We start from the raw sequence: 25,000 nt of genomic DNA, 5'->3' as shown, positions 1-25,000 counted from the left end.
CACCTATTTGGCTTCTGCAAAGGAAGAGATATCAGATACCCCCTTTCTTATTTCGTTGATGTTGGGCATCTTCCTGAAGGGCGCTAGAGAAAAATTTGCGATAACCTATGATAGAATTACAGTGAACCCTCGTTTTATCGCGGTAGATAGGTTCCAGACGCGGCCCGCGATAGGTGAAAATCCGCGAAGTAGTGACACCATATTTAACTATTTATTCAACATGTATATTCAGACTTTTAAACCTTCCCTTGTACGTAGTACTGTTAACAAACTACCCTTTAATGTACAGAACACTTAATGCATGTACTACAGTACCCTAAACTAAAACAGGCACAAATATTTAAAGGTGATTTTATATCATGCATTTCCTAAACACGCTAAAAAGCACGATAAAAAATGGCAACCAATGTTTTGTTTACATTTATCTCTGATCATAATTAAGAAAACAAACTGGAGGTAGAGCTTTGCTTATTAGCCCAGACATATTTTCCCATACTTTTCCCTTAGAACTACATCACATCTTCCTACTTTAGATATATATATATATATATATATATATATGTATATGTATATATATGTATATATATATATGTATATATATATATATATGTGTGTGTGTGTGTATATATATATATATATATATATATATATATATATATTTATATATTTATATGTATACACATATACATACCTACATATATACATAAATACATGCATACATATATATATATATATATATATATATATATATATATATATTACTGTATATATATGGGTTATGGAAAAAATCCGCGAAGTGGTGAATCCGCGATGGTCGAACCGCGAAGTAGCGAGGGTTCACTGTATGACATTTTACAGATTTTGGTACAAGACTTTATTTATGAAAGACTGTTTATGGGCTTCATCCTTTCTCACAATAAACGTAATTTCATGGTTATATCTAAGATCTTTATACCTGTTGTTGATAATGCAAATATTCTCATTTTCTCATCACTGGAGATGTCTCATGGTCGTCTGTTGTCCACTATCTTTTTATCTTCATTTAAATGTGAACAAGTATCGGTTCGTTTCAGTTACTCCGCAACGTAATTTTATCTTACCTGTCCTTTAAAACAGTTTTTACTTCATATTATAGTGTTGATTACACACTTGGTCCCAGTGCTATAAATCATCTTTTTTTTTTTTTTTTTTTTGAATGAATGAATGAATGAATGAATGAACAGCCCAATTTTGACAAAATTTTTGGTGTCCACATTGCTTCAAACTGGTCTTGAACGTATATACAAATAAAATTGCATAATTGGCGTATAATCATCCATATTTATGTCTTTTGCTTTCCTCAGCTATTTTTTATGTTTCGTTCACTTCAACGGGAGTCTCCCCTCGAAATCAAGTAAAAAAAATAACCCCAACCTGACTATCACTTATCACATTTACTGTGGGCATTCTTGTTTTTGTTTTTCCTGACTCTTGACTGTTTTTTTTTTTTTTTTTTTTTTTTTTTTTTTTTTTTTTTTCCCATACCAGGCCTTCGCTAACTTCCTTTTCCTTTCTTTCATTTCCTTGGGGCATAAGACATTAATAGTGCTGATAATATTCTATCCTTTTGTGTTCTGTGAAAGTACATAAAATACAGGAATTCAGTTTACTTATTTATATTCTTTGATAGTTCTTATACAGATTTCCTACTAGGTATTTTCAAGTTTCAATCAAGTTCTAGTTCAAGCTTTATTCCGATTTGGTTTTTAGGATTATTTTGAGAGAGAGAGAGAGAGAGAGAGAGAGAGAGAGAGAGAGAGAGAGAGAGAGAGAGAGAGAGAGAGAGAGAGAGAGAGAGAGAGAGAGAGAGAGAGAGATTTTCACATCAGAAATGAAAATAATTACTATGAACACTTTCAATTTTTTTTCCAGTGCCGCCTCTAGAAGTCAAGATTGAAGGACTGGAAAGCCCTGTGCTTGCAGACACAGAAACCATTATATCATGTCGTGCTTCGGGTTCCAAACCTCCAGCCACGTTATCCTGGAATCTGGAAGGGTCCTCTGGATTAACACCGCTGCCAGCTCAGGTAAGGGTTCTCTGCAGCTCTTCTTGTCACTTATGATAGGATTGGAGGGTGACTGTATTTTTATACTTTTACATATTCATGGAGAAATCAATTTCAAGCGTACAGAACTAGAAATTATTAAATCCTTGCTAAAATAAAATAGCGCAAAGGAATATTTAATACACACCAATTACCGTTATTAATACACCATACTATGGGTAAACTAAAAAAAAAAGTATGTTTTTGAATAGCAGTTCAGTCAAACGAGGTACTTATAATGTTCTATTCATTCCTTACGTTATTTTCTATTAATATCCCTTAATGAAAAAGCTAATAGCAAACCTTTTTTCCTCTGACTAATGTACGTCACCCGTCAAAAATGACGGCCGAAATATTTACAGTACATAGATATGCGCACACACACACACACAGATTCTACTCTCCCCTCTCTTTCCCCTTTAATCTCGGGGTACCTCCCTCTCACCAGGGCATGACTACTCTCTCCCCTTCCCACTGGAGGGACGGGAAGGGGGATAGTCTGAGTAGTTATAAGTTATATATATATATATATATATATATATATATATATATATATATACACATACATATATATATATATATGTATATATATATATGTGTGTATGTATATATATATATATATATATATATATATATATATATATATATATATGTATATATATATATGTGTGTGTGTGTATGTGTATATATATATATATATATATATATATATATATATATATATATATATATATATATTCAGTTAAGCATTCTAAAATGTAAATGAATATGTTAGGATTTCACGTGAGGTTCTGTGAAGCGATGATCCAATGAGAAATTTTCGTAATATCGTTGTTGTTTCGGCTACACCGAAGTGATTTTGACCCTCCGGCAGTTTAAAAAGAATTCAAGATATATGTGATGATATGGGTTTTTCTTGAAATATGTAGCATTGGCTATCTTGCTGCTTTGTATGTCTTGTTCTGATATAAAAGTATTCTGCTTCAAACTGAAATAAACTTATGGGGCTTACCACTGCAATGTAACTGTTCAGTGGCTACTGTCCTCTTGGTAAGGGTAGAAGAAAGACTATAGTTCTTTTCTTTTATCGAGGCAGGTTTGCACCGACTCGCAGCGGTGCTCTTTTAGCTCGGAAAAGTTTCCTGATCGCTGATTGGTTAGAATTATCTCGTCCAACCAATCAGCGATCAGGAAACTTTTCCGAGCTAAAAGGGCACCGCTACGAGTCGGTGCAAATCTGCATCGCTAAAAGAAATTGACTATAGTTGTGGTAAGCATTTCTTGTAGAAGAAAGACACTCCAAAATCAAACCATTGATCTCTAGTCTTGGGCAGGGTCATAGCCCCTGTACCATGGCCTTCCTGTCTTGGATTAGTTCTCTTGCTTTGAGGTACACTCGTTATGCTGTTCTATCCTATTTCTCTGCTTCTTGATTTTTTGAAGTTTTTATAGTTTATATGTGAAGGACCTAATTTAATATTATTACTGTCCTAGAAATATTTTTTATTGTTTATTCTTATCTTGAAGTTTTTCATTTCCTTTTTTCCTTTCCTCACTGTGGTATTTTTCCCTTTTGGAGCCCTTGGGCTTATAGCATCTTGCTTTTCCAACTAGGGTTATAGCCTAGCTTGTAATAATAATAATAACAATAATAATAATAATAATAATAATAATAATAATAATAATAACTAAGCCATGCGACGCTTTCGATGATGTCGTAAGTATGTGTTGTGGTATAACTACAGCCCCAACTCTAACTCGGACCCTAACTCGAGTTCCGACAGAAGTTCAATGGAATTGTTTCACTGTCTAGTTGCAAGACCTCATGTTATTTATACCAATTACAATTTCGAGTAAGGTCACACAAAATATATATATTTGCAACACCTTATGACCATTAACGAGAAAACATTTAAAAGTAACGCAAGATTACTTATTTCCATTTTCCATAACATTAGAAGAAATGCGGCACTTTTTTTTTAAGCAATGTTATTCACGTGCCTTTATTGTCATGCTATTAAGTTAGTTGTTTTTTCCAAAATTCCATTTTCCATAACATTAGAAGAAATGCGGCACTTTTTTTTTAAGCAATGTTATTCACGTGCCTTTATTGTCATGCTATTAAGTTAGTTGTTTTTTCCAAAATTCCATTTTCCATAACATTAGAAGAAATGAGGCCCTTTTTTTTATTAAGCAATCTATTATTCACGTGCCTTTATTGTCATGCTAATAAGTTCGCTGTTTTTTTTTTTTTTTTTTTTTTTTTATTTCTGCACGGGGCACGTCGAATTAAAGTAATATTTCCAAATTATAGTTAATTTTTTTAATTAGTAATTTAGATTTTATTATAATGGATGGTTCTAGAGGCTGGACATTGGTATTGTCGACTATTCGATATTTTATGTCTCCTCGATAACAGATACTACAATAGGTAAAAGTATAAATGATAATTGGAATTGCTAAGATTAAGAAAAGCTGTTGGGGACGCGTGCATTTGATATTAAAAAGATTGAATTTATTTTCCTTGTCATTTTCCGCAATATTTATATTCATATTTGCATACGAATAAGAATCATGGTGACGGTACATTATTACAATCAGGTTCAATTATATTATTTTAGTTTGTTGACGTATTCTATAAACAAGTTCCACCAAGCCCAGAAATTTTACCAAATTTCGCCTCAAGTCTTCACACTAAACGTTTGATACGTAATTTTGTGACATAAAGTAAAAACCTGGAATTAAAAATACAATCTTGATTGTGCATATTTGAGAGAGATTACAATATTTTGTGGTATATAATTTTCTTCTAAATATTCACAAGTTACTAGTTTTTAGGAGATAGGAAGTCTGATACTTTTAGGTAATGAACATTCTTACCTTTGAACTATTTTTGTATAACTGGGGTATCACTTAAGCTAATTATGGCAAATCAGTCATGTTGCTTGCCTTAATTTTGGGCTGTGACAAAGCCTTTGTACCTTTGTAAAGTATTGTGTAGAAGCCTTTGTACCGTTATGAAAATTTTTTATTAAGGAAGATTATCAAGAATGTTTTAAGAGGTTTAAATTCATTACGATGTTATAAATCGTAATAGTATTCATTTTTATCATCATTGTCATTGTTTTTTTTTTTTTTTTTTTTTTTTTTTTTTTTTTTTTTTTTGTAAACGCGTAGGCATAAATGTCAGTAACGAAACGGAATTGTGAATGCCGGGGAATTTAGCGAACCAAATACAAGAGCTAATGCTCACCATGCACATCGAATGCTCTTGTGCCTTTAGAGTGGCGTCATAGAAATTGAATGTAGGAAAAATCATGTTGCTAGTTAAATGTGGAAGATTCTAAAAGAGGAAAGTGACGTCCTTTGAAATGAGGCTCGCTTCCGAAATTATGATTTATCTTTGTTAATAAGAACTTCTTTTAGGAGCTGTTTTTATCAAATGAATAGGTATAATTTTTGCTACTTCCTATAATATAATGAAAAAATAGAATTTTATTATAAAGACCCTAAAACAAAAATAATTTGTGTACGAGATACGGATCACGTGACTTATAAAACTCGAACCAATGGTGATATAAAGCGGCCAGATGGCGTAAAAGCACTCACAATCTGTTTGAACAATACGCGAATGTGACACCGTCTTGTCACTTTACTCGAACCGTGTACGAAAGATAAGTTTCCCCCTTGGTTCCGGAAAGTTGACTTATTTTAGTACCTCTTCTCTCTCATAACTCTTAATGAATAAATCAATTGCTTTGTCACTTGATGTATTCCTGTACGAGTTAGGTCTAGTACAACTTCCACCCAGAATTATTGATAATTGTTGTTATTGGATAACTTTCATAATTGATGTTTTTGTTACTCGGTCTATGGCTAAGTCTTTCACATTACGTAACATGCTGTTACCTTCATGTTAGTATTAATCTGTCAGTCGAAACCTACTTTATAATAGGACCAGTGTTCATGTCTGAACGTAGCACCTAAGATTTTGTATTTAATGAATTAATCAATACTATAGACATTTCTCCGGATTTATTACAGGCGAGGGTAGATCAGGCTGTAAAGATTAAGACTATAAAGAAAGTAAAGTATCATGTATAAAGAAAAACTTGCTTGGTACGAATTAATTGCACTTTAGTGTAGAAAATATATAAAGTAAAACCTTCTTCACACCGATTTATTGTAGTAAGTGATACTTTGTTAAACTGTTAATTCTATTTATGTATGTTATAAAGTATATTTTTTTAAGCTATCTGTAATATTTAATGTTTTTTTTTTTTTTTTTGTAACTTACCATCTGTAGTCTGGCCATATTTTATTTTAAAAATATTTAAGTCAGACTCAAAGAACTCTTAAGTAAGAGCATTTCAGAATTTTATTTTCTGAAACGTAAAACGGCCAGAAATGAATCTAACATGTACCTGAATAAAGTATAGAGATGAAGTCTCTGTGCTTGAAGGATACTTAATTAAATATCCCTTTATATATTTATCAATTCATTTATATTTTAATGTAACCTACTTAAATGTATTTATAAATTCAACTATTTATTTATTCGTACGATAAAATCTTTATCAATTCAATTTTTATTTATTCATTTGCTAAAATCTCTCTATCAATTCAACTATTTATGTATTCATTTGCCAGGTTTCATGTTTATTTGATGTGTTTGCGAGTATGAAAATTGTCTCATCGTGAATGTCATTTATGCAAATAGACCACAGCTTCCTTTTGATATCCAATTCACTCGGCTACAGAATCAGAAACCCGTAGTAAAATTGTTTTTAATGATTAACCTTTTCATATATTTTAATTTAAACATTAATGGAGATTTGTTTGTCGTTTGTTATAGCTAACTGTAGGGAAATGTTTATTTATATCTATTGATATGGAAATGTCAAATGATAGAGTTTAGGCATTTCCATTTTTCCTTCATAACATAGTGCTATTATATTCTGCAGAAGCTTACCCTCGCTCTCTTAAGAAGGTATTATCAATATACATAAGGCAATCTTAAGCCAAAATCACTATCATAGTATATACCTATTTATCTATCTACACACAGACAGACAGACACGCACGCACGCGTCCGCGCCACACTTGCACACCCACACACACGCACTCACACACACACACACACATATATATATATATATATATATATATATATATATTATATATATATTATATATATATATATATATATATATATATGTATATATATATATATATATATATATATATATATATATATATATACACATATATACACATACAATGTCAGGACCCTGTCTAGGTAAAAAGAGTTGAAATACATAAATTTGGATATAATAGGATTGTGTGAAATAAGAAGACCTGGAGAATCATATATAGAGTTAGAAGAGGGCCATAAATTTTGTTTCGGAGGACATGAGAGGAGTTTTTTCATTACTAGAAATCCTGCTAGCGTAGATTTTTTAGTACTAAAGGTACATTTTCAGGATTAATTATCAAACTAAAGAAAAATTATAAACTGAAGATCATTCAAAAGCATGCACCAACAACATCCCATAGAGAGGAAGAAATAGATTTTTTTTTAAGATCTGGAGATACCTATGAAAAACATGACTCAATTTACCCGTTTTTTTTTTTTTTTTTTTTTTTTCTTTCTTTTTTTTTTTGGGGGGGGGGTGATTTCAATGCCAAAGTAGGTAAAACGAAGCTAAAAGAATCAGCTGTAGGTTATTTGGAGTAGGCACAAAGAATGACAGAGGAGATATGCTTGTAGATTTTGATAAAAGAAACAATCTTAAAATTATGAACACCATTTTATATAAAAAGGAAGATAGAAAATGGACATCGGGAAGCCCAAATGGAGAAGCGAAAAATGAAACGGATTTTATTCTCAGTGCAAAATATAATTTAGTTAAAGATGGACAAGTGTTGATCATGTTAATGCAAGCGACCATAGAATGGTGAGAAGTAAAATTTGTCTAGATCTAAGTAAAGAAAGAGAAAAAAATAATTTAACAAAGAGAATAAACACTCCTGTAATTAGGGGAAAATCTGATTAGTTTATTTTAGCAAGACAAAATACCTACACCCAGCTACATAATGAAATGGAAGAAAGTAAAGAGGGTATGAACTGTAATTTAAAAAAATTTGAGTTTATAATCGGCACACGAGCGCCTAACAATTTATTTAATAGATAGAGGAGATTTCATAGCACTAAAACTGGCTGAACTTTACACAAAATGTCTGCAAGAATGTTCTATACCTACAGCTTGGAAAAACTTTGTTGTACTAATACACAAAAAGGGAGACACAAAAGATCTGAAAAATTACCACCCAATAAATTTACTCTCCAAATGGAATAGATAGACAGCTAGACTTTAATCAACCAAGAGAGCAGGAAGGCTTTAGAAGTGGGTATACAACAACTGACCATATCCATGCAATTAACCAGCTAATGGAAAAATCGAGAGTATTGCAAACCACTATGTATGGCATTTATTGACTATGAGAGATTTTTTGATTCTGTCAAAACTTCAGCAGTAATGAAAACTCTTCAAAAACAAGGAACAGATGAATTTTATCCTCGAATACTGGAAGAGATATCCGGAAACTACATTTAGGGAGAAAATTCCAATTGAGAAAGGAGTTAGACAGGGAGATCCTATTTCTCCTTAATTATTCACAGCATGTCTAAAATGAGTTTTTAAAAATTTAGATTGGGAAAATGTAGAAATTGATATTAATGGGAATACCATTAACAAATTAATATTAGCAGATGACATACTTTTGTTTAGTGAAGCATGGGAGGAATTACTAAAGGTGATAGAAGAGTTGAATAGAGGAAGCAAAAATGTAGGACTGAAAATGAATGAGTAAAACTAAGATAATGTTCAATGAAAATGCAAAGACAAACAAATATGAATTATGAACAAGCCTTTAGAGATTGTTAATGAATATACATACTTAGGACAATCTGTGCGTCCCCAGAATACGAGACCGAAATTAAAAGAGGGTTAAGTATGATATGGAGAGGTTTTGATAAAGAAAATGAGATTATGAAAGGTAAAATGTAACTTTCTCCTAAAAGGGAGGTATTAAATCAAATGGATACGAGAGCAAACTAAAGTAGAGGCTATTTTAACAACATAAGAAAAACAAAATGGACATAAGATGGACATAAAATGAGAATGTCAGATAATAGATGGACATTAAGAATGACTGAGTGGGTCCCTACAGTTGCTAAAGAAACAAGCGAAGGAAGAGAAAACGAAGGATTGACGAACTAAGAAAGTTTTGGGTGTGGACTAGCATAGAAATACCATAAACTGACGCAAGTGGAAGGACATGTCCGAGGCCTTTCTTCTGCGGGGGTAGTAAAGGCTAATGATAATTTATATGTCTGTATGTATATATATATATATATATATATATATATATATATATATATATATATATATATATATACACATATATGATTATATTTATGTATATAACATATATGTATGTATATATATATATATATATACATATATATATATATATATATATATATATATATATATATATATATATATGGGTATGATTATATTTGTGTTGAAAATCAACAATATCGTGTTTAGTGACAGGTATAAGCATATGTATACACACACACTATATATATATATATATATATATATATATATATATATATATATATATATATATGTGTGTGTGTACAGTATATGTGTGTATATATGCATGTATATTTGTATATTTTTATATATATTTTACACATGTATACACATTTCTATATAAACATGTTTATGTATAAATATATGTATGTATATACAGTACACATTCTCCTCCGTCCTCATACACCTGACAACACTGAGATTGCCAAACAGTTTTTATTTGCTCAAGCTGTTAACTCCTGCAATGAAATTGTTCAGTGGCTACTTTCCTTTTGGTAAGGGTAGAAGTGACTCTTTAGCTATGGTAAACAGCTCTTCTAGGAGAAGGACACTCCAAAATCAAACTATTGTTCTTTAGTTTTGGGTAATGCCATAGCCTCTGTACCATAGTCCTCCACTGTCTTGTATTAGGGTTCTCTTGCTTGAGGGTACACTCGGGCACACTATTCTATTTTATTTCTCTTCCTCTTTGTTTTTTTTTATGTGATAGATCTAATTTAATGTTGTTTGTGTTCTTAAGATATTTTATTTTGATTGTTTATTACATACCTTTATTTTTTTATTTACTTGTTTTTTTTTTCCTCACTGGGCTATTTTTTCCTCTTGGAGCCCTTGGGCTTATAACATATTGCTCTTCCAACTAGGGTTATAGCCTAGCTGGTAATAATATATATATATATATATATATATATATATATATATATATATATATATATATATATATACACCAATGTGGCAAGAAGAGGCAAAACCTAATGAATGGGAATTAGGAGTGTTTGTGAAAATGACAAAAAAGGCAGATCTGACTGATTGCAATAATTACAGAGGAATCACACATACGTCAGTTGTCATGAAACTATATAGTGTGCTTTTTCTAAAGAGACTGCAGAGAAAGATTGATAAAAAGCTGTAAGATGAACAAGCAGGATTTCGTAAAGGTAGATGTTATACTGACCAAATTTTCATTTCAAGGCATGTGGTACAGCAATGTGTGGAATATTGAAATCCACTTTTGAATGCATTTGTGAACTATGAGAAAAGCCTTTGATATTGTGCACCGGCCAATTTTGAGTCCTGCGTTATTTTGGAGTTCCTCCTAAATATGCAAATTTGATTGTCTGTTCATGAGCATAGCAAGTGCAAAGTTAATGTTAATGGAGTCTTAGCAAAGGAATTTCCAGTCAAGAGTGGAAGACTCCAAGGGAATGTGCTATCATCTATTTTGTTTATCCTTCTGATGGATTTTATAATGCATAAAACAGCTGGGGATCGCGGAGAATGATTGAACTGGATTGGTAACAGGAATTTGGCAGACCTAGAATATGCTGAAGACGCTGTCCTTATTAGCTAAATGCCACAGGACGTGCAAAGCTTGCTTACAAGAATGCATGAAATATCACATGAGGTTGGACTCGAGATGAATAGAAGAAACACAGAGATGGCGAGAACGGAATATGCAATGGAAGATGAAATATTGGAAGGAGAAAGGATTATTGAGGTAGAATCCCTAAGTATTTAGGAACTATGATGTCTAATACATCATCTTTAGAATTAGTGTTCAATGGCTAGGTTAAATAAAATTTGGAAATTAAATCGCCTTAAATTACATATAAAAATCAGGCTACATATCAGTTTAGTGAGATCGGTGTTACTGTATGTCAATGAGTCGTGGTATGACAGTGAAAGGAAATTCAGCAGATTTTATTGATTTGAAAACAAAGCCCTCAGGATAATATTGTTAGTAAAATGGCAGAACAAGGTTAGAAATGAAACTATAAGAGATTAATCTACTCGAGTGCCATATGAAGATGATATGGCGAGGGGTACAGGAGATGGAGATGGGTTGGGCTTGGTCTTCGCACTCCCCAAGTGAGATTAGTTCACCAAACTTTCAACTGGGCTCTGCAAGACACTAGAAGAGTAGGAAGACCCAGGTCTACATGGCTGAGGACTATGAAGCGTGAAGAAGGAGATGATGAATGGAGAAGCATCGATTTTAAAGCTCAAGATGGAAACGACTGGCGAAATCTAACAGCGGCCTTTGCGTCAAAAGGCGTAGGAGATGATGATTATATATATGTACGCATGTATATATATATATATATATATATATATATATATATATATATATATATATAAAGAGAGAGAGAGAGAGAGAGAGAGAGAGAGAGAGAGAGAGAGAGAGAGAGAGAGAGAGAGAGAGAGAGAATTGTTATTAGGAAATTACTGTAACGCATAAAATTCTATTGCGGTGTAGTAAAAATGTAATGCGATGTAGGAAATATAGAAGTCCAGAACGCTTAGTATCGAGTATGTGGAAATTAGAATGGAAGAGAGCACATCGAAAAGGAGCCGTTATATCTTCGTAAGTGTGGGTTCCTGTATTAGATATTTTTATTAAGGGAATAGGAATGGTTTTCGTGAAATCGTAGAAAATTTTGTAAACATAAAGTTCTTTTATTACTAAGATCCTTATTAGCACTTTGGGACAGGTTACGTGATGTACTACTGACGCAATGAGCGTTGATGTGTACCCGAGGTTGGGTATGCAAAGGTTAGTTTTGGATAGCTGAGGACACATATCTCCAAATTCAGCTATGCAATAGTCCTGCGGGAGGCAAATAATAGTTTACATATCTCTCCTCTTTGACATATCTGATCTCTGGTATTAATACTTGATATGTGCTGAATTGTTCCGAAGGAATGGCTTTAATGAAATTAAGTGTTAAGAACTTTGTATAGTAACTCGGTCTAACTACTCAAGAGCGTAAACTTCAACATAGCTTGCTGTTAATGAAGTGAAGTGTTACTAAATCATATGATAGAAACTAACTGTATAATTTGCACTCATGCTCTGCATGTAGCAGGATGTAAGCGTTTTTTTTTTTTTCCATTAATGGAAGACATTTTTAATTTCTCATGATTTAGCAAAGGCAAGTGTGCATTAAGATGTAAATTGTTATGTAATCTGTCAAGTGAAACTATTGCTTGATGCCATATTATATGCACGACGTGATAAATTTGTAAGAATTGTATATTCTTTTTCTTTTTTGTAATTGAATAATATATATATATATATGTATATATATATATATATATATATATATATATATATATATATATATATGTATATTATATATATGTGTATGTATATATGTATATATATATATATATATATATATATATATATATATATATATATATATATATATATATATTTGTAAACCATCCGTATTATTCAATCTTTTGACTTTTTTTTCGTAGAACTCTGTCACCACCTAAAGTCTGGTCAATTTCACTCTTAAAACTATTTAAGATGTACGCCTAAGAGAACTCTAACTTAGAACATTTCAGATAATTGATTTTCTTGATTGACTTTCTAAACTTGTAAAACAAAACTTAACATTTGGTGCCCGTGCAGCTGACTCGAGTTTACGGTGTTATATGATAAGTTAGTTAAGATGACAGAATTAAGGAAACTTATTGAGATTGGTCAAACCCTATGGTATGATGGCGACGATAAGAGATTTTATAAGAGGAAAAGAACAAGAGAAGAAAAAGAAAGGGAGGAAGCAGAGAGAACCAAAAATTTAGAATGTGAAATAGAGGGAGAAAGAGAAAGGGAAAAAGAAGGAAGAAAAAAAAGGAAAAAGACGCAAGAGAAAGGGGGAAAGAAACAAGAGATGATAGGGCAGCAGAACGAGGTTTTAAAAGGTTGCAGTTGGGGTTTGAATTGGAATCTCAGAAACATGTCTGGAATACCGTTTTCTATAACTAGGGAACGTCTCCTAAGTTTCCAGTTTTAATGAAAAGAGTGATGGCCTAGATACTTATCTACAACGTTTTATGGTTTCTGCAACCGCTGCTGAATAAAAAGCCTAAGTTTGTAGGTTATGTTTAGAGCATAGGTTTAGCATTGTTACTTCGGTGAAAAGCATTCGATATATATCAACATCTGGTGAAAAGCATTCAGTATATATCAACAACTGACACCAGATTATTATTATTATTATTATTATTATTATTATTATTATTATTATTATTATTATTATTATTATTATTATCACTTGCTAAGCTACAACCCTAGTTGGAAAAGCAGGATGCTATAAGCCCAGGGTCTCCAACAGGAAAGCTAATCCAATGAGGAAAGGAAATAAGGAAAAATAAAATATTCTAAGAAGAGTAACAATATTATAATGAATATCTCCTAAATAAACTATAAAAACTTTACCAAAACAAGAGGAAGAGAAATAAGACACAGTAGAATAGTGTGCCTGAGTGTACCCTCAAGCAATAGAGCTCTAAACCAAGACAGTGGAAAACTATGGTCCAGAGGCTATGGCATTACACAGGACTAGAGAACAATGGTTTAATTTGGGCGTGTCCATCTCCTAGAAGAGCCGTTTACCATAGCTAAAGAGTCTTTTCTATCCTTGCTAACACGAAAGTGGCCACAGAACAATTACAGTGCAGATGGTGAAGAAGAATTGTTTGGTAATCTTAGTATTGTCAGGTGTATGAGGACAGAGGAGAATCTGTAAAGAATAGGCCAGACTATTCGGTATTCGGTGTGCGTGTGTGTAGGCAAAGCGAAAATGAACCGTAACCTGAGAGAAGGAACCAATGTAGTACTGTCTGGCCAGTAAAAGGACCCCATAACTCTCTCGCAGTAGTAACTCAACGGGTGGCTGGTGCCCCGGCCAACCTACTTCCTACTAAAGCAGCATATTTTGACTGTTGAAAATCATTTGTTAAGAGTATTTGCATGCACAGCAAAGGGATTCTAAAATAAGTTTCGAAGCTATACACTTGTATATTGAGGCCCATGGTCATACATTCAATAAAAGGTATATCTATAATGTAATTAACAAAAGTGCAAGGAAGTGATCCTGTTAAAACACCTGTTCCAGCTGAAGGTAGGTATTTTACGAGACCTGAATATAAACCTGCTAGACTGACATTTTTCTTATTTTACAAAAATGGCCACAAAGCAGCTTACTGTTATTCCAAGGGAAATGCAGCTAGAACAACGAAACCTCCGTGAAGAGCTGGTTCTATTGTTTCCTCGGAAGTAATGAAAACGAAGACTCAAACGGCTTCTTGCACTGTCGAAGTAAATCCAGAAGATTTGATGGACGACAAGGGATGGATTGAAAAACCTGATAAGGGATTCAAAGTAGTTTGTTGTAGTCTATTTTCTGCAGATAATTCAAAACAGCAATGGATGTGGTAGAAGGTCATTTAGTGCTAAACATGATGGATGGTGGATGTACAACCATGCTGGTGAAGGACCTGGTGACTTGTTAAGAAGTTTACTGGTAATACTGTAAATGTAATAATGACAGACTCTACGGTATATTGTTACCCAGAAGCTAAAATTGAGATAAAACGCCATGCATGTCTAAGTACTCCACTGTGTGACATTATCATTGATATCTCCAGTACTTCCGATGGTTTCGAACCAGAATCAGAAAAGTGTGCTATAGCAACCTGTAGTCAAGCTAAGCAGATCTCGACCAGATGTGTCAGGATAAGGAAATTGGTGATCTTCAGAAGGAAGATGAATCCTTAAACAATATAAGGAAATGTGCCGATGAAAGAAGAGTGTTTGGCCATAAGAAGTCCAAAGTCTCCCAGTTCCTTGCAAAGTGTAGAAAGCTGTGTAAGAGATTACTATAATAGTAGGAGTAGTCGGAAGGGTCATCTTATTGTACCTCAAGAGTATCGTGAAGCTGTAATAGACTTAGGCCATGCAGTTATGATGGGAGGGCATCTTGGCATAGGTAAAACACAAGAAAGAACCTTGAATAAATTTTATTTGCCTGGTATGTCACAAGAAATAACCAGGCATTGTAGGTCCTGTTCCATATGCTAACGAACTGTCGATAAGAGAAGGGTTACTTGAGCGGTGTTAGAAAATATGCCACTAGTAGAAAAGCCATTTAGCTGTTTAGTTGTAGATCGTGTTGACCAGATTAGACTTCGTTCGTCAAACAAATCCCGATAAATAATAATGGTCATGGATTATACCAGTATGTGCCCTGAAGTAAAGGTTTTGTCTACTATTAACACTGCCAGTGTTGCTGAAGTTCTTTTAGAAATTTTTACTGGGATTAGAATTCCATGAAAGGTAGTTACTGACCATGGAGCTGGAGCGCGTATCTCATTGGCTGGCAGAACGATTTAGCAACTGTTGTTTGCATACAGACTTACCGCAAGGGAATACGAAGTTTTCACCATCTGAACTTGTGTTTGGTCACACTGTAAGAGGAACATTAGACATTGTTATGAGATCTGTGGGAAGTCACTGTGGTGAAAAGTGAAACAAAAACTTATGCATGTGTGATTGTGTCTCCGTGAACGACTCCAAGGCACTCTTCCAATGGCACAACTGGAGAGTTGAAGAAAGCACAAGATGTTGCTCATCATTATTACAGTAAGAAGGCGACGAACCTGATATTGGAGAAAGGTGACAAAGTACTACTGTTGTCTGACAATAACAAACTGTTGTTATAATGGGAGGGATTATCCAATGTAACGAAACGATGTAATAAATGGAATTACGAAATGCACACTTGCTCTGTATTATATAGGAGAGATTAATGTATGATTATATTTTTTGTATGTACAGTATATATTTTTATATTTAGGTATGTGCATATGTAACCATATATATATATATATATATATATATATATATATATATATATATATATATTATATATATATATATATATATATATATATATATATATATATATATATATATATATATATATATATATATATATACACACCGAGGCAGCTAAAAGAAAAGACTAGAGGAAAACCAGAAGCTCTTCTGTGCTTGTGTAGATTTAGGAAGGCTTATGATAGAATACCAAGAGAAGTGATGTTTTGGGGCTTGAAAAGGAGGAAAGTCCCGCAGAATTTGGTTAGAATGGTAGAGATGATATACAAAATAACAAGGACTAATGTAGTAACAGCTATTGGAGAAAAAGAAACCTTTGAAGTTAGTGTTGAATTACACCATGGGTTAGCATTAAGGCCGTTTTTATTTGTGTTGGTCTTGGATGTGTTAAGTGAAGGGATAGAATTGAAGAGTTGCAGGAGTTCTTATATGTAGATTATTTGGTTATTACTGCTGAAAATGAGGAAGAATTGCAGGGAAAGGTGGTGAAGTGGCAAGAAACATCGGAAAGGGGTGGCTTGAAGGTAAATTTGGGTAAGACTCATGCTATGGTGAGCTGTAAGTTAAAGATAGCATAGCCATACATGAAAGTAGTGGAGCATTAATAAATAGGCAGGGGAATTTAGAATTGGGATCTACTTTAAATCAGGGCGAAGGATGTGAGGTGGAAGTTGAGAATAGGATAAAATCAGCATGGGGAAAGTTGAGGGAGGTAACAGGAGTGGTAAGTGATAAAAAACGCCAATCATAAGTAAAGGTCCAGCTCTATAGCACAGTAATAAGTCCAATGTTAATGTATGGATCAGAAACTTAGGCTTAAAGACGAAAAGATGAAACAAAGTTTGAGAAAACAAGAGCCGAAAATGCAATGGTTATTCATGGAAATATCACTGCTTGAAAGATTGAAAAGTTATGAAATAAAAAGAATGGCAGGTGTTTTAAAGATTACAGAAATAAGTGTCACGACTGAGATAGATGATAGGGAGTGAGTGAAGAGGGCTTCGGAGCAACCTGTTGGGGGAGAAGATCAAGAGGGAGGCAGATAATTAGATGGCGAGATACTTACCTACTTACTTTGATCAGTCTTGCTCCTCTGTTTATTATGTTTTGTAATTTCTTAAGTTGCACTTTTGGTAAATTGTAGTAGATAGAGCTGCAGTAGTCATTCCCGGTAATAAAACAGTTTATCATAAGTTTCTTTACAGAATTTTCGTCCAGGTACTTTTTAAAAAACGCAATATTTCTTCGATGATAACCAGCAGTTTTTATTACATTATTTATTTGGGCGTTTAGAGACAGGTTACACTCAAGAAATACACCTAGATCTCGAACTTTACTAGATATCGGCACCGAGTCATTATTTATATTCATTTGAAGTTTCTCACGCTGTTCCTTTTTCCCACCACCATGAATTCAGTTTTGTTCTCATTTAATTTTAGTTGTTTAAATGTCATCCAATCTCTAACACTATCAAGGATTCGGTTTAGAATTTCAGTAGTGTCATGTATATCATTTATGGAGAAGTAAAATTGTGTGTCATCTGCAAATAGTTTGAACTTCACGCCATGCCTTAGTAGTATTTTCGATAGACCAATAGTATAGATGCAGAATAAGATTGGGCCAAGTATACTCCCCATGGGGTACCCCTCTGTTTAAGGGTTCATATGATGAATAAGAGTTTCCAATTTGTACACAGTAATTTCTAGATAAGGTGAAGGATGATGAGAGAAGAGGTTTGGTTGAAGAGAATGCCCCTGATAGAGTGTATATATATATATATATATATATATATATATATATATATATATATATATATATATATATATATATATATATATATATATGAATTATATGTTTTGTGTATATATAATATACACTTCCATATTTATAACATAGTGTATGTATATGTGTGTATGAATGTATATATATATATATATATATATATATATATATATATATATATATATATATATATATGGGTTATATATGTATATGACTACCAATATATACGGATGAACTTGTATCTTCTATCATGGCAACACATTACTCAATCTTCAGAGAGTTAAAACGAAACTCACTTGTTTGTTGTTCTTTCTAAGGCTAAATGTATTCCGAGTGCAGTTTCAGCCATTGACTCATGGCTTTCATTAGGGTTACATTGAACAACGTAATTACACTATAGTTATATCCTGCTTTTCCAACTAGAGTTGTGGCTTAACTAGAAATAATAATAATAATAATAATAATAATAATAATAATAATAATAATAATAATAATAAGGGTAACAGTATAGATATTTAAATGTAAAATTTGAATATTTGTGATGAAATATATACTGTATATATATATATATATATATATATATATATATATATATATATATATATATATATATATATATCTGAGTGGAGATACCTTAACATGGTGAAAGGTTTTACATATTGCTATGATTAGCAAAGCTGTACTAGTCAGGGTGATGAAAACTGTACAAACTCCAAACGACTGCATTTGTAGTTGTTGATGTTATTTTATATATATATATATATATATATATATATATATATATATATATATATATATGTGTGTGTGTGTATGTATGTATATGTGTATGTGTGTGGGTATATATATATATATATATATATATATATATATGTATGTATATATCATAATAGGTGGTAGGTTTGCCAGGGCACCAGCTACCTGTTGATACTTCCGCTAGAAATTTATTGGGTCCTTTAATTGGTCAGACAGTTCTACATTGGATTCCTCTCTCTAGTTACGGCTCATTTTTCCATTGCCTGCTTACTTCGAATAGTCTGGCGTATTCTTTCTGCGTTCTCCTCTGTCCTCATACACCTGATAACACTGAGATTACGCAAACAATTCTTCTTCGTTCAAGGGGTTAACTACTGCACTGTAGTTGTCCAGTGGCTACTTTTCTCTCTGTAGGGATAGAAGAGAGACTTTAGCTGTGGTAAGCAGCTCTTCTCGGAGAAGGACACTCCCAAATAAAACCATTGTTCTCTAGTCGTCGGTAGTGCCATAGCCTCTGTACCATGGCCTTCCAGTGTATTGGGCTAGAGTTTTCTTGCTTGAGGGTACAGCATTACATTTTATTTATCTAATTTGTTTTTTTATAGGTTTTATATGAAATATTTATTTTAATGTTGTCACTCTTCCTAAAATAATATCTTTCAATTGTTCTTTACTTCACTTGTAGTTTGCTTATCACTTTATTTTCTTTACTCACTGAGCTCTTTTCTTGATGGAGCCTTAGGGTTTATAGCATCCTGCTTTTCCAACTAGGGTTGTGGCTTGGAAAGTAATATATATATATATATATATATATATATATATATATATATATATATATATATATATGTATATATATATATTTATAAATATATGTATATATATAAATATATATATATATATATATATATATATATATATAAAAAATGTGTGTATGTGAATTTGGTAAAAGTTGCGCCCCCCCCCAAAAAAAAAAAATAAAAAAAAGCTAAATGAGTGACATTTATAGTGTTATATTTCGTAAACTACTCTTTTTCTCTATAAACAAGAAATTGATTAAGATATTGCCATCATTTCTTTAATTGTGGTTGAATGAAAATTTTATCAATGAGATTCTAATTCCAAGTCCGATGGGGAATATATATTATCTTTGCTCGCTTCACCAGAACTTATGCTTTCCTTTGACCTGTGAACCGACAACTGCTTCGAGAACAAGTATGAGTTGTAAACTTCAGTCGATTTTAGGATTTAAGTTACGTGCAAGATTGAAGGTAGCCGATTACTGATTGTATATAGTGTAGTGAATTAATTTTAGGTAGTAGGTTGGCCAGGCCACCAACCACCCGTGGAGATACTACGCTTGAGAATTATATGGTCCTTTGACTAGCTAGAGTTAGACAGTACTACATTGGACCCTTCTCACAAGCTACGGTTCATTTTTCCTTTTGCCTGCACATACACCGAATAGTCTGGCCTATTATTTACATATTTTCCTCTGCCCTCATACTCCTATCAACACAGATTACCAAATCATTTTTTCCTCGCTCAAGGGGTTAACTACTGCAATGTAATAATTGTTAAGAGGCTAATATCCTCTTGGTAAGGGTAGAAGAGATTATTTAGCCATGGTAAGCAGCTCTTCTAGGAGAAGGACTCTCCAAAATCAAACCATTGTTTTCTTGTATTGGATAGTGCTATAGCCTCTGTACCATGGTCTTTCACTGTCTTGGGTTAGAGTTATCTTGCTTGAGGGTACACTCGCGCACAATGTTCTATCTTATTTCTCTTCCACTGGCCTTTTTTTTTTTAAAGTTCATATAGTTATGTGTGAGGGATTTATATTAGTGTTACTGGGCTATTTCTCCTGTTGGAGCCCATAGTCTTATAGCATCCTGCTTGTCTAACTAGGGTTGTAGCTTAGCTATTAATAATAATAATAATAATAATAATAATAATAATAATAATAATAATAATAATATGATGTGAGTGATCATATTGTAAATCCGATTTTGGCTTTCTCACCAAGCTAAAGGATTAATTATGCCCAATATCTTCGGACTTTAAATCCTGATTAATATGGAAAGCGTGTACAAGAGATTATGCAAAAATAATAAGTCTGGATAGAGGAGCCCCCATGGATTTTACGTTGCTTTAGATAGGAAACTAGATAAAGCCTTCCGATAGTATTCGCGCTCACATTGCATCACACACGATTGCCCTTTAGGCCAGGATCGATTGGATTAAGACCTTACTTTAGGCATTGCTAAAGGGTCTTTGCAGCGTTCCCCCAGCCTCCATAGCTGCAGTAGCTTTTAGTCTTTAATTTCATCTTTAATTTTTTCGTTGCACCCTAATTTCTTCCATGTTGCTGGCTAATCTCTTTTAACTTTACAGTATAACTACTAGGTTTTCATACTTTAGTTGTACCTCATTGCTGATTGACCTCCCAGGCGCTGGGCCCCAAGTCCTTAAGTCCATAATCCACACACTTTGCAGGAATAGGAGAATCAGAAACCTGAGAATATCTGAGCGAAGGTTTAGTTGATGAAGGAATAAGATATATGGTGATTTTTTATGAGGATAATTAATGAAGGAAGTTGGCTATAATTTCTTTCAGAGTAGACATAATTAAATTGATTCCTTTCTTATCCTCAAGAAAAAAAACTGCTCATCTTGCAATTTGAATTGAAATTTGACACTGGAACATTAGACAGTGATGTAAATGTTTTCATATCTTTGAAACCCTAGTGATATTATTTTGTGTGATCAAAATTTATGTTATAGTGAAAAAAATTCTTTACGTTTATTTGATTAAGGCGTAACTGGTAAAATATTCTCAAATGATATTATTACGTAATGTTTATTTGCTATTGATACCAAAGAAATTCGAAACAACTTAATATTAAAAGTTTGAGTAATCTATTACATATTTACTTATCGTAATCAATGGGTTTTTAGATTCTCAGAGATGATTCCTTTCTCTACCTTAGGTTTTCCCCAGGTTTCGTTGAGGTTATTAAAAATTAGTTTAATCGATTCATGACATTTTAGGTTCCTAGAACAGTGGTAAATAACATTTGAATCGGATATGTGTTTTGTAGTATCTTCAGTACTATTGACTACTATTCTAGCATATCTCATCACTTAAGTACAAAATTAGAAAAATATGGCTATCCATAGAGCTCTTACTGATTTTGATGAAGTGATACCAAAAAAAAGAAAAATTAATAAATAGATAATGCTTCACTGGAAAAGAGGTTTATTGAATGGTGAAGTAAATCAAAGTATTTTAATTATGCCTAAATAGATATGTGTACCCTTGACTAATCTGTCGGCACCTTCCCCCATGAAACAACGACGTTTGGCTGGTATATGAAACAGACACGCCATTAACGTCGGTCGCTTTCCAGCATATTTTATTTAAGTGATTTGACAGCAATGAATCAAGCGCCCTTTCAACCGGCTGACAGAGGACAAGAAAAATGATCGTTGCGCATGGAATCCATTTTTAAGAATTTTAGTGCAAAAGGCTTTTCCGATCATCCTTCGCTATTTCCATTTGATCTATTCAAAATGCGTAAGACACGGCAGAGGCAAAGATTTATGCCTTTACCGGATTACTGCCTCATCACAAAGGCCACATAATTCGGTGCAGGATCAGGAGGAATATTTTGAATAAAACCAAAAACTCATTCAAGATTTTGAGCAAACGCTTTACTCATTAATTAAGAACTATTAACACGATACTTTAACGAAAGTATATTTCCCAACATTGAGAGTAGCCCAGTGAATACCAATTGCATTCAGATGTAGAATTATTTTGGAAAATAAGATCTTGAATTAATTTGGAAAATGAATCTCGAGGGGAAATCCCTGAAATGTGAGACAGATTAAAGCGAGATTGAATACAGAGATTAATATCTAAACTTCGCCGTCCTTAATGATATGTTGCCCTGTGTTAAATCATGACTCTTAAGATTTCTGGTCACTATTTCTTCTCTCCTCTCTCTCTCTCATATGATTTAACCTTTCCGTAGCAGTTGGGTGACCCATTCTGTTAATAAAGGAGGATTTTACGTCAATGCAGTATATATTATTATTATTATTATTATTATTATTATTATTATTATTACTAGCCAAGCTGCAACCGTAGTTGGAAAAGCAGGATGCTATAGCCCTAGAGCTCCAACAAAAAAAAATAGCCCAGTGAGGAAAGGAAATAAGGAAATAGATATGCGATAAGAGGAATAATGAAATATGCATGGATGCGCTGCATTATATTTAGTCTTCCTTCTCACCATGTGCTCACCATGTGAGCAGAATGTGAGCTATTAATGCCATTTGTTGGTTAGAATCCCATCACGCAGGGAAAATAACTCTTCATAAATTTCCCATTTTGAATTCAAGGCTTTCAGGGAGAAACATTTCCATAAGTAGATATGTATGTATGTATGTATGTATGCATGCATGCATGTATGTATGTATGTTTGTATGTATTTGTTATCAATGTTTAAGTATTGATATTTTTTTACTTGAATTTTTATGGTCTATATTTCCTTCCGGAATGCTGAAGAAAGTTTTAGCGCGCGAATCTAATCAGTGCTTACAAATTTCGCAGTTTTTTTTTTTTTTTTTAGCATTGGCACACTTCTTTATCATTGAGTATCAAAAATAATAATTTATCGAAATTAGATTCACTTTGACGTTTGGGGGGTAATAAAATTTACTTATATAGCGATCTCCTATTGGCTTAGTTGGTGAATCCCGTGACTAGAAGTAATATTCTCTCTCTCTCTCTCTCTCTCTCTCTCTCTCTCTCTCTCTCTCTCTCTCTCTCTCTCTCTCTCTCTCTCTCTTTCATATGTTTTAATATTTTCCGTTCTTTTCTCTGCAGCTGCTTTTTTCGTGGAATTATCTGCCGCCTGCTAGAGTAATGATTTTTGGATGAAGACTGCAATGACTTCAGCTGTGATGAGATGGCTTAACCCCAGCTGCCTTTGTAAAAATGTGATTCCTGGTTTTATTTCAGGTCTTAGGTTATGTGTTTCTGTGAAGCGTCGAAAGATGGTATTCTCATTTCTTTGGTGGAGTGGGTGACTTAGCACTGCTTTAGCAGTGAGATAATGTATTAGTGCTCTCTGCTGGAGGCTGTATCAATTGTTACTATCATTTCTGAAGGGCCAAAAAGACATTTAAAACTATGGGCATGGTATATTAAGTTTCCTCGTAGATTACGACTGTTTCTTGTTGGTCCTGATTATTAGTAATAGTTTGGATGCAGAATTTATCTCTTTGGCTATAATTATATAATCTTAATACTACAGTACTATTTTATTTTATTTTAATTTCTCTTCCTCTTCTTTTGTTAAGGTTTTTATAGTTTATATAGGAGATATTTGTTTTAATTTTGTTACTGTTGTTGGTTGAAATATTTTATTTTTCCTTGCTTCCTTTCATCACTGGGCTTTTTTCCCTGTTGAAGCCCCTGGGCATATAGCATCCTGCATTTCCAACAAGGGTTGTAGCTTACAAGTTAATAATAATAATAATATTAATAATAATAATAATAATAATAATAATAATAATAATAATAATAATAATAATATTGGCTAAAAATTAAAAGCACGATTCGATCTTTTTTTGGCGTTGGGGGTGGGGTGGATGTGGTCCAAATGTTTTAGGACTGCATTTATTGTTTGTTTGCAGTAAGTTAATTTGAAAAAGGATATTTATTTCTCTCTTCATTTCTAACTTGAAATTAAGAATTGAGTTTTCACAAAATACAGATACAAATTATTAAATTACTTGATCGTTTATTATAATAATGGATGTACAGCAAATATACCTAGCACAAATGGTGGCTCAATTCCCCCATTTCGTTCGCTATTAAAAAAAAAAATTCCCCGATGGCAGTCATTACATGTTAGTAAAGACTATAAGAGGAGATATCATTACTCTTGTGTAGTTGAAGAGGCTCTCTCTCTGTGATAAAAGGAAAGGTATTCTCGCATTACAAGATATTACAA

At 32.9% G+C, this 25,000-nt stretch overlaps 1 protein-coding gene across 1 annotated transcript in view; it reads left to right on the top strand.

Annotated features, from left to right (window-relative positions):
* LOC137643275 (protein turtle-like) overlaps positions 1-25,000 on the top strand; it is a 701,767-nt gene that overhangs the window by 339,976 nt on the left and 336,791 nt on the right. Inside the window, 1 exon segment of the mRNA XM_068376115.1 lies at positions 1,912-2,066. Coding sequence (XP_068232216.1) covers positions 1,912-2,066 — 155 coding nt within the window.

The sequence above is a fragment of the Palaemon carinicauda genome, chromosome 6 (genome assembly GCF_036898095.1).
Source record: "Palaemon carinicauda isolate YSFRI2023 chromosome 6, ASM3689809v2, whole genome shotgun sequence".
In the NCBI taxonomy this organism is placed as follows: Eukaryota; Metazoa; Arthropoda; class Malacostraca; order Decapoda; family Palaemonidae; genus Palaemon; species Palaemon carinicauda.
This window is presented reverse-complemented; position numbering and strand designations above follow the sequence as displayed.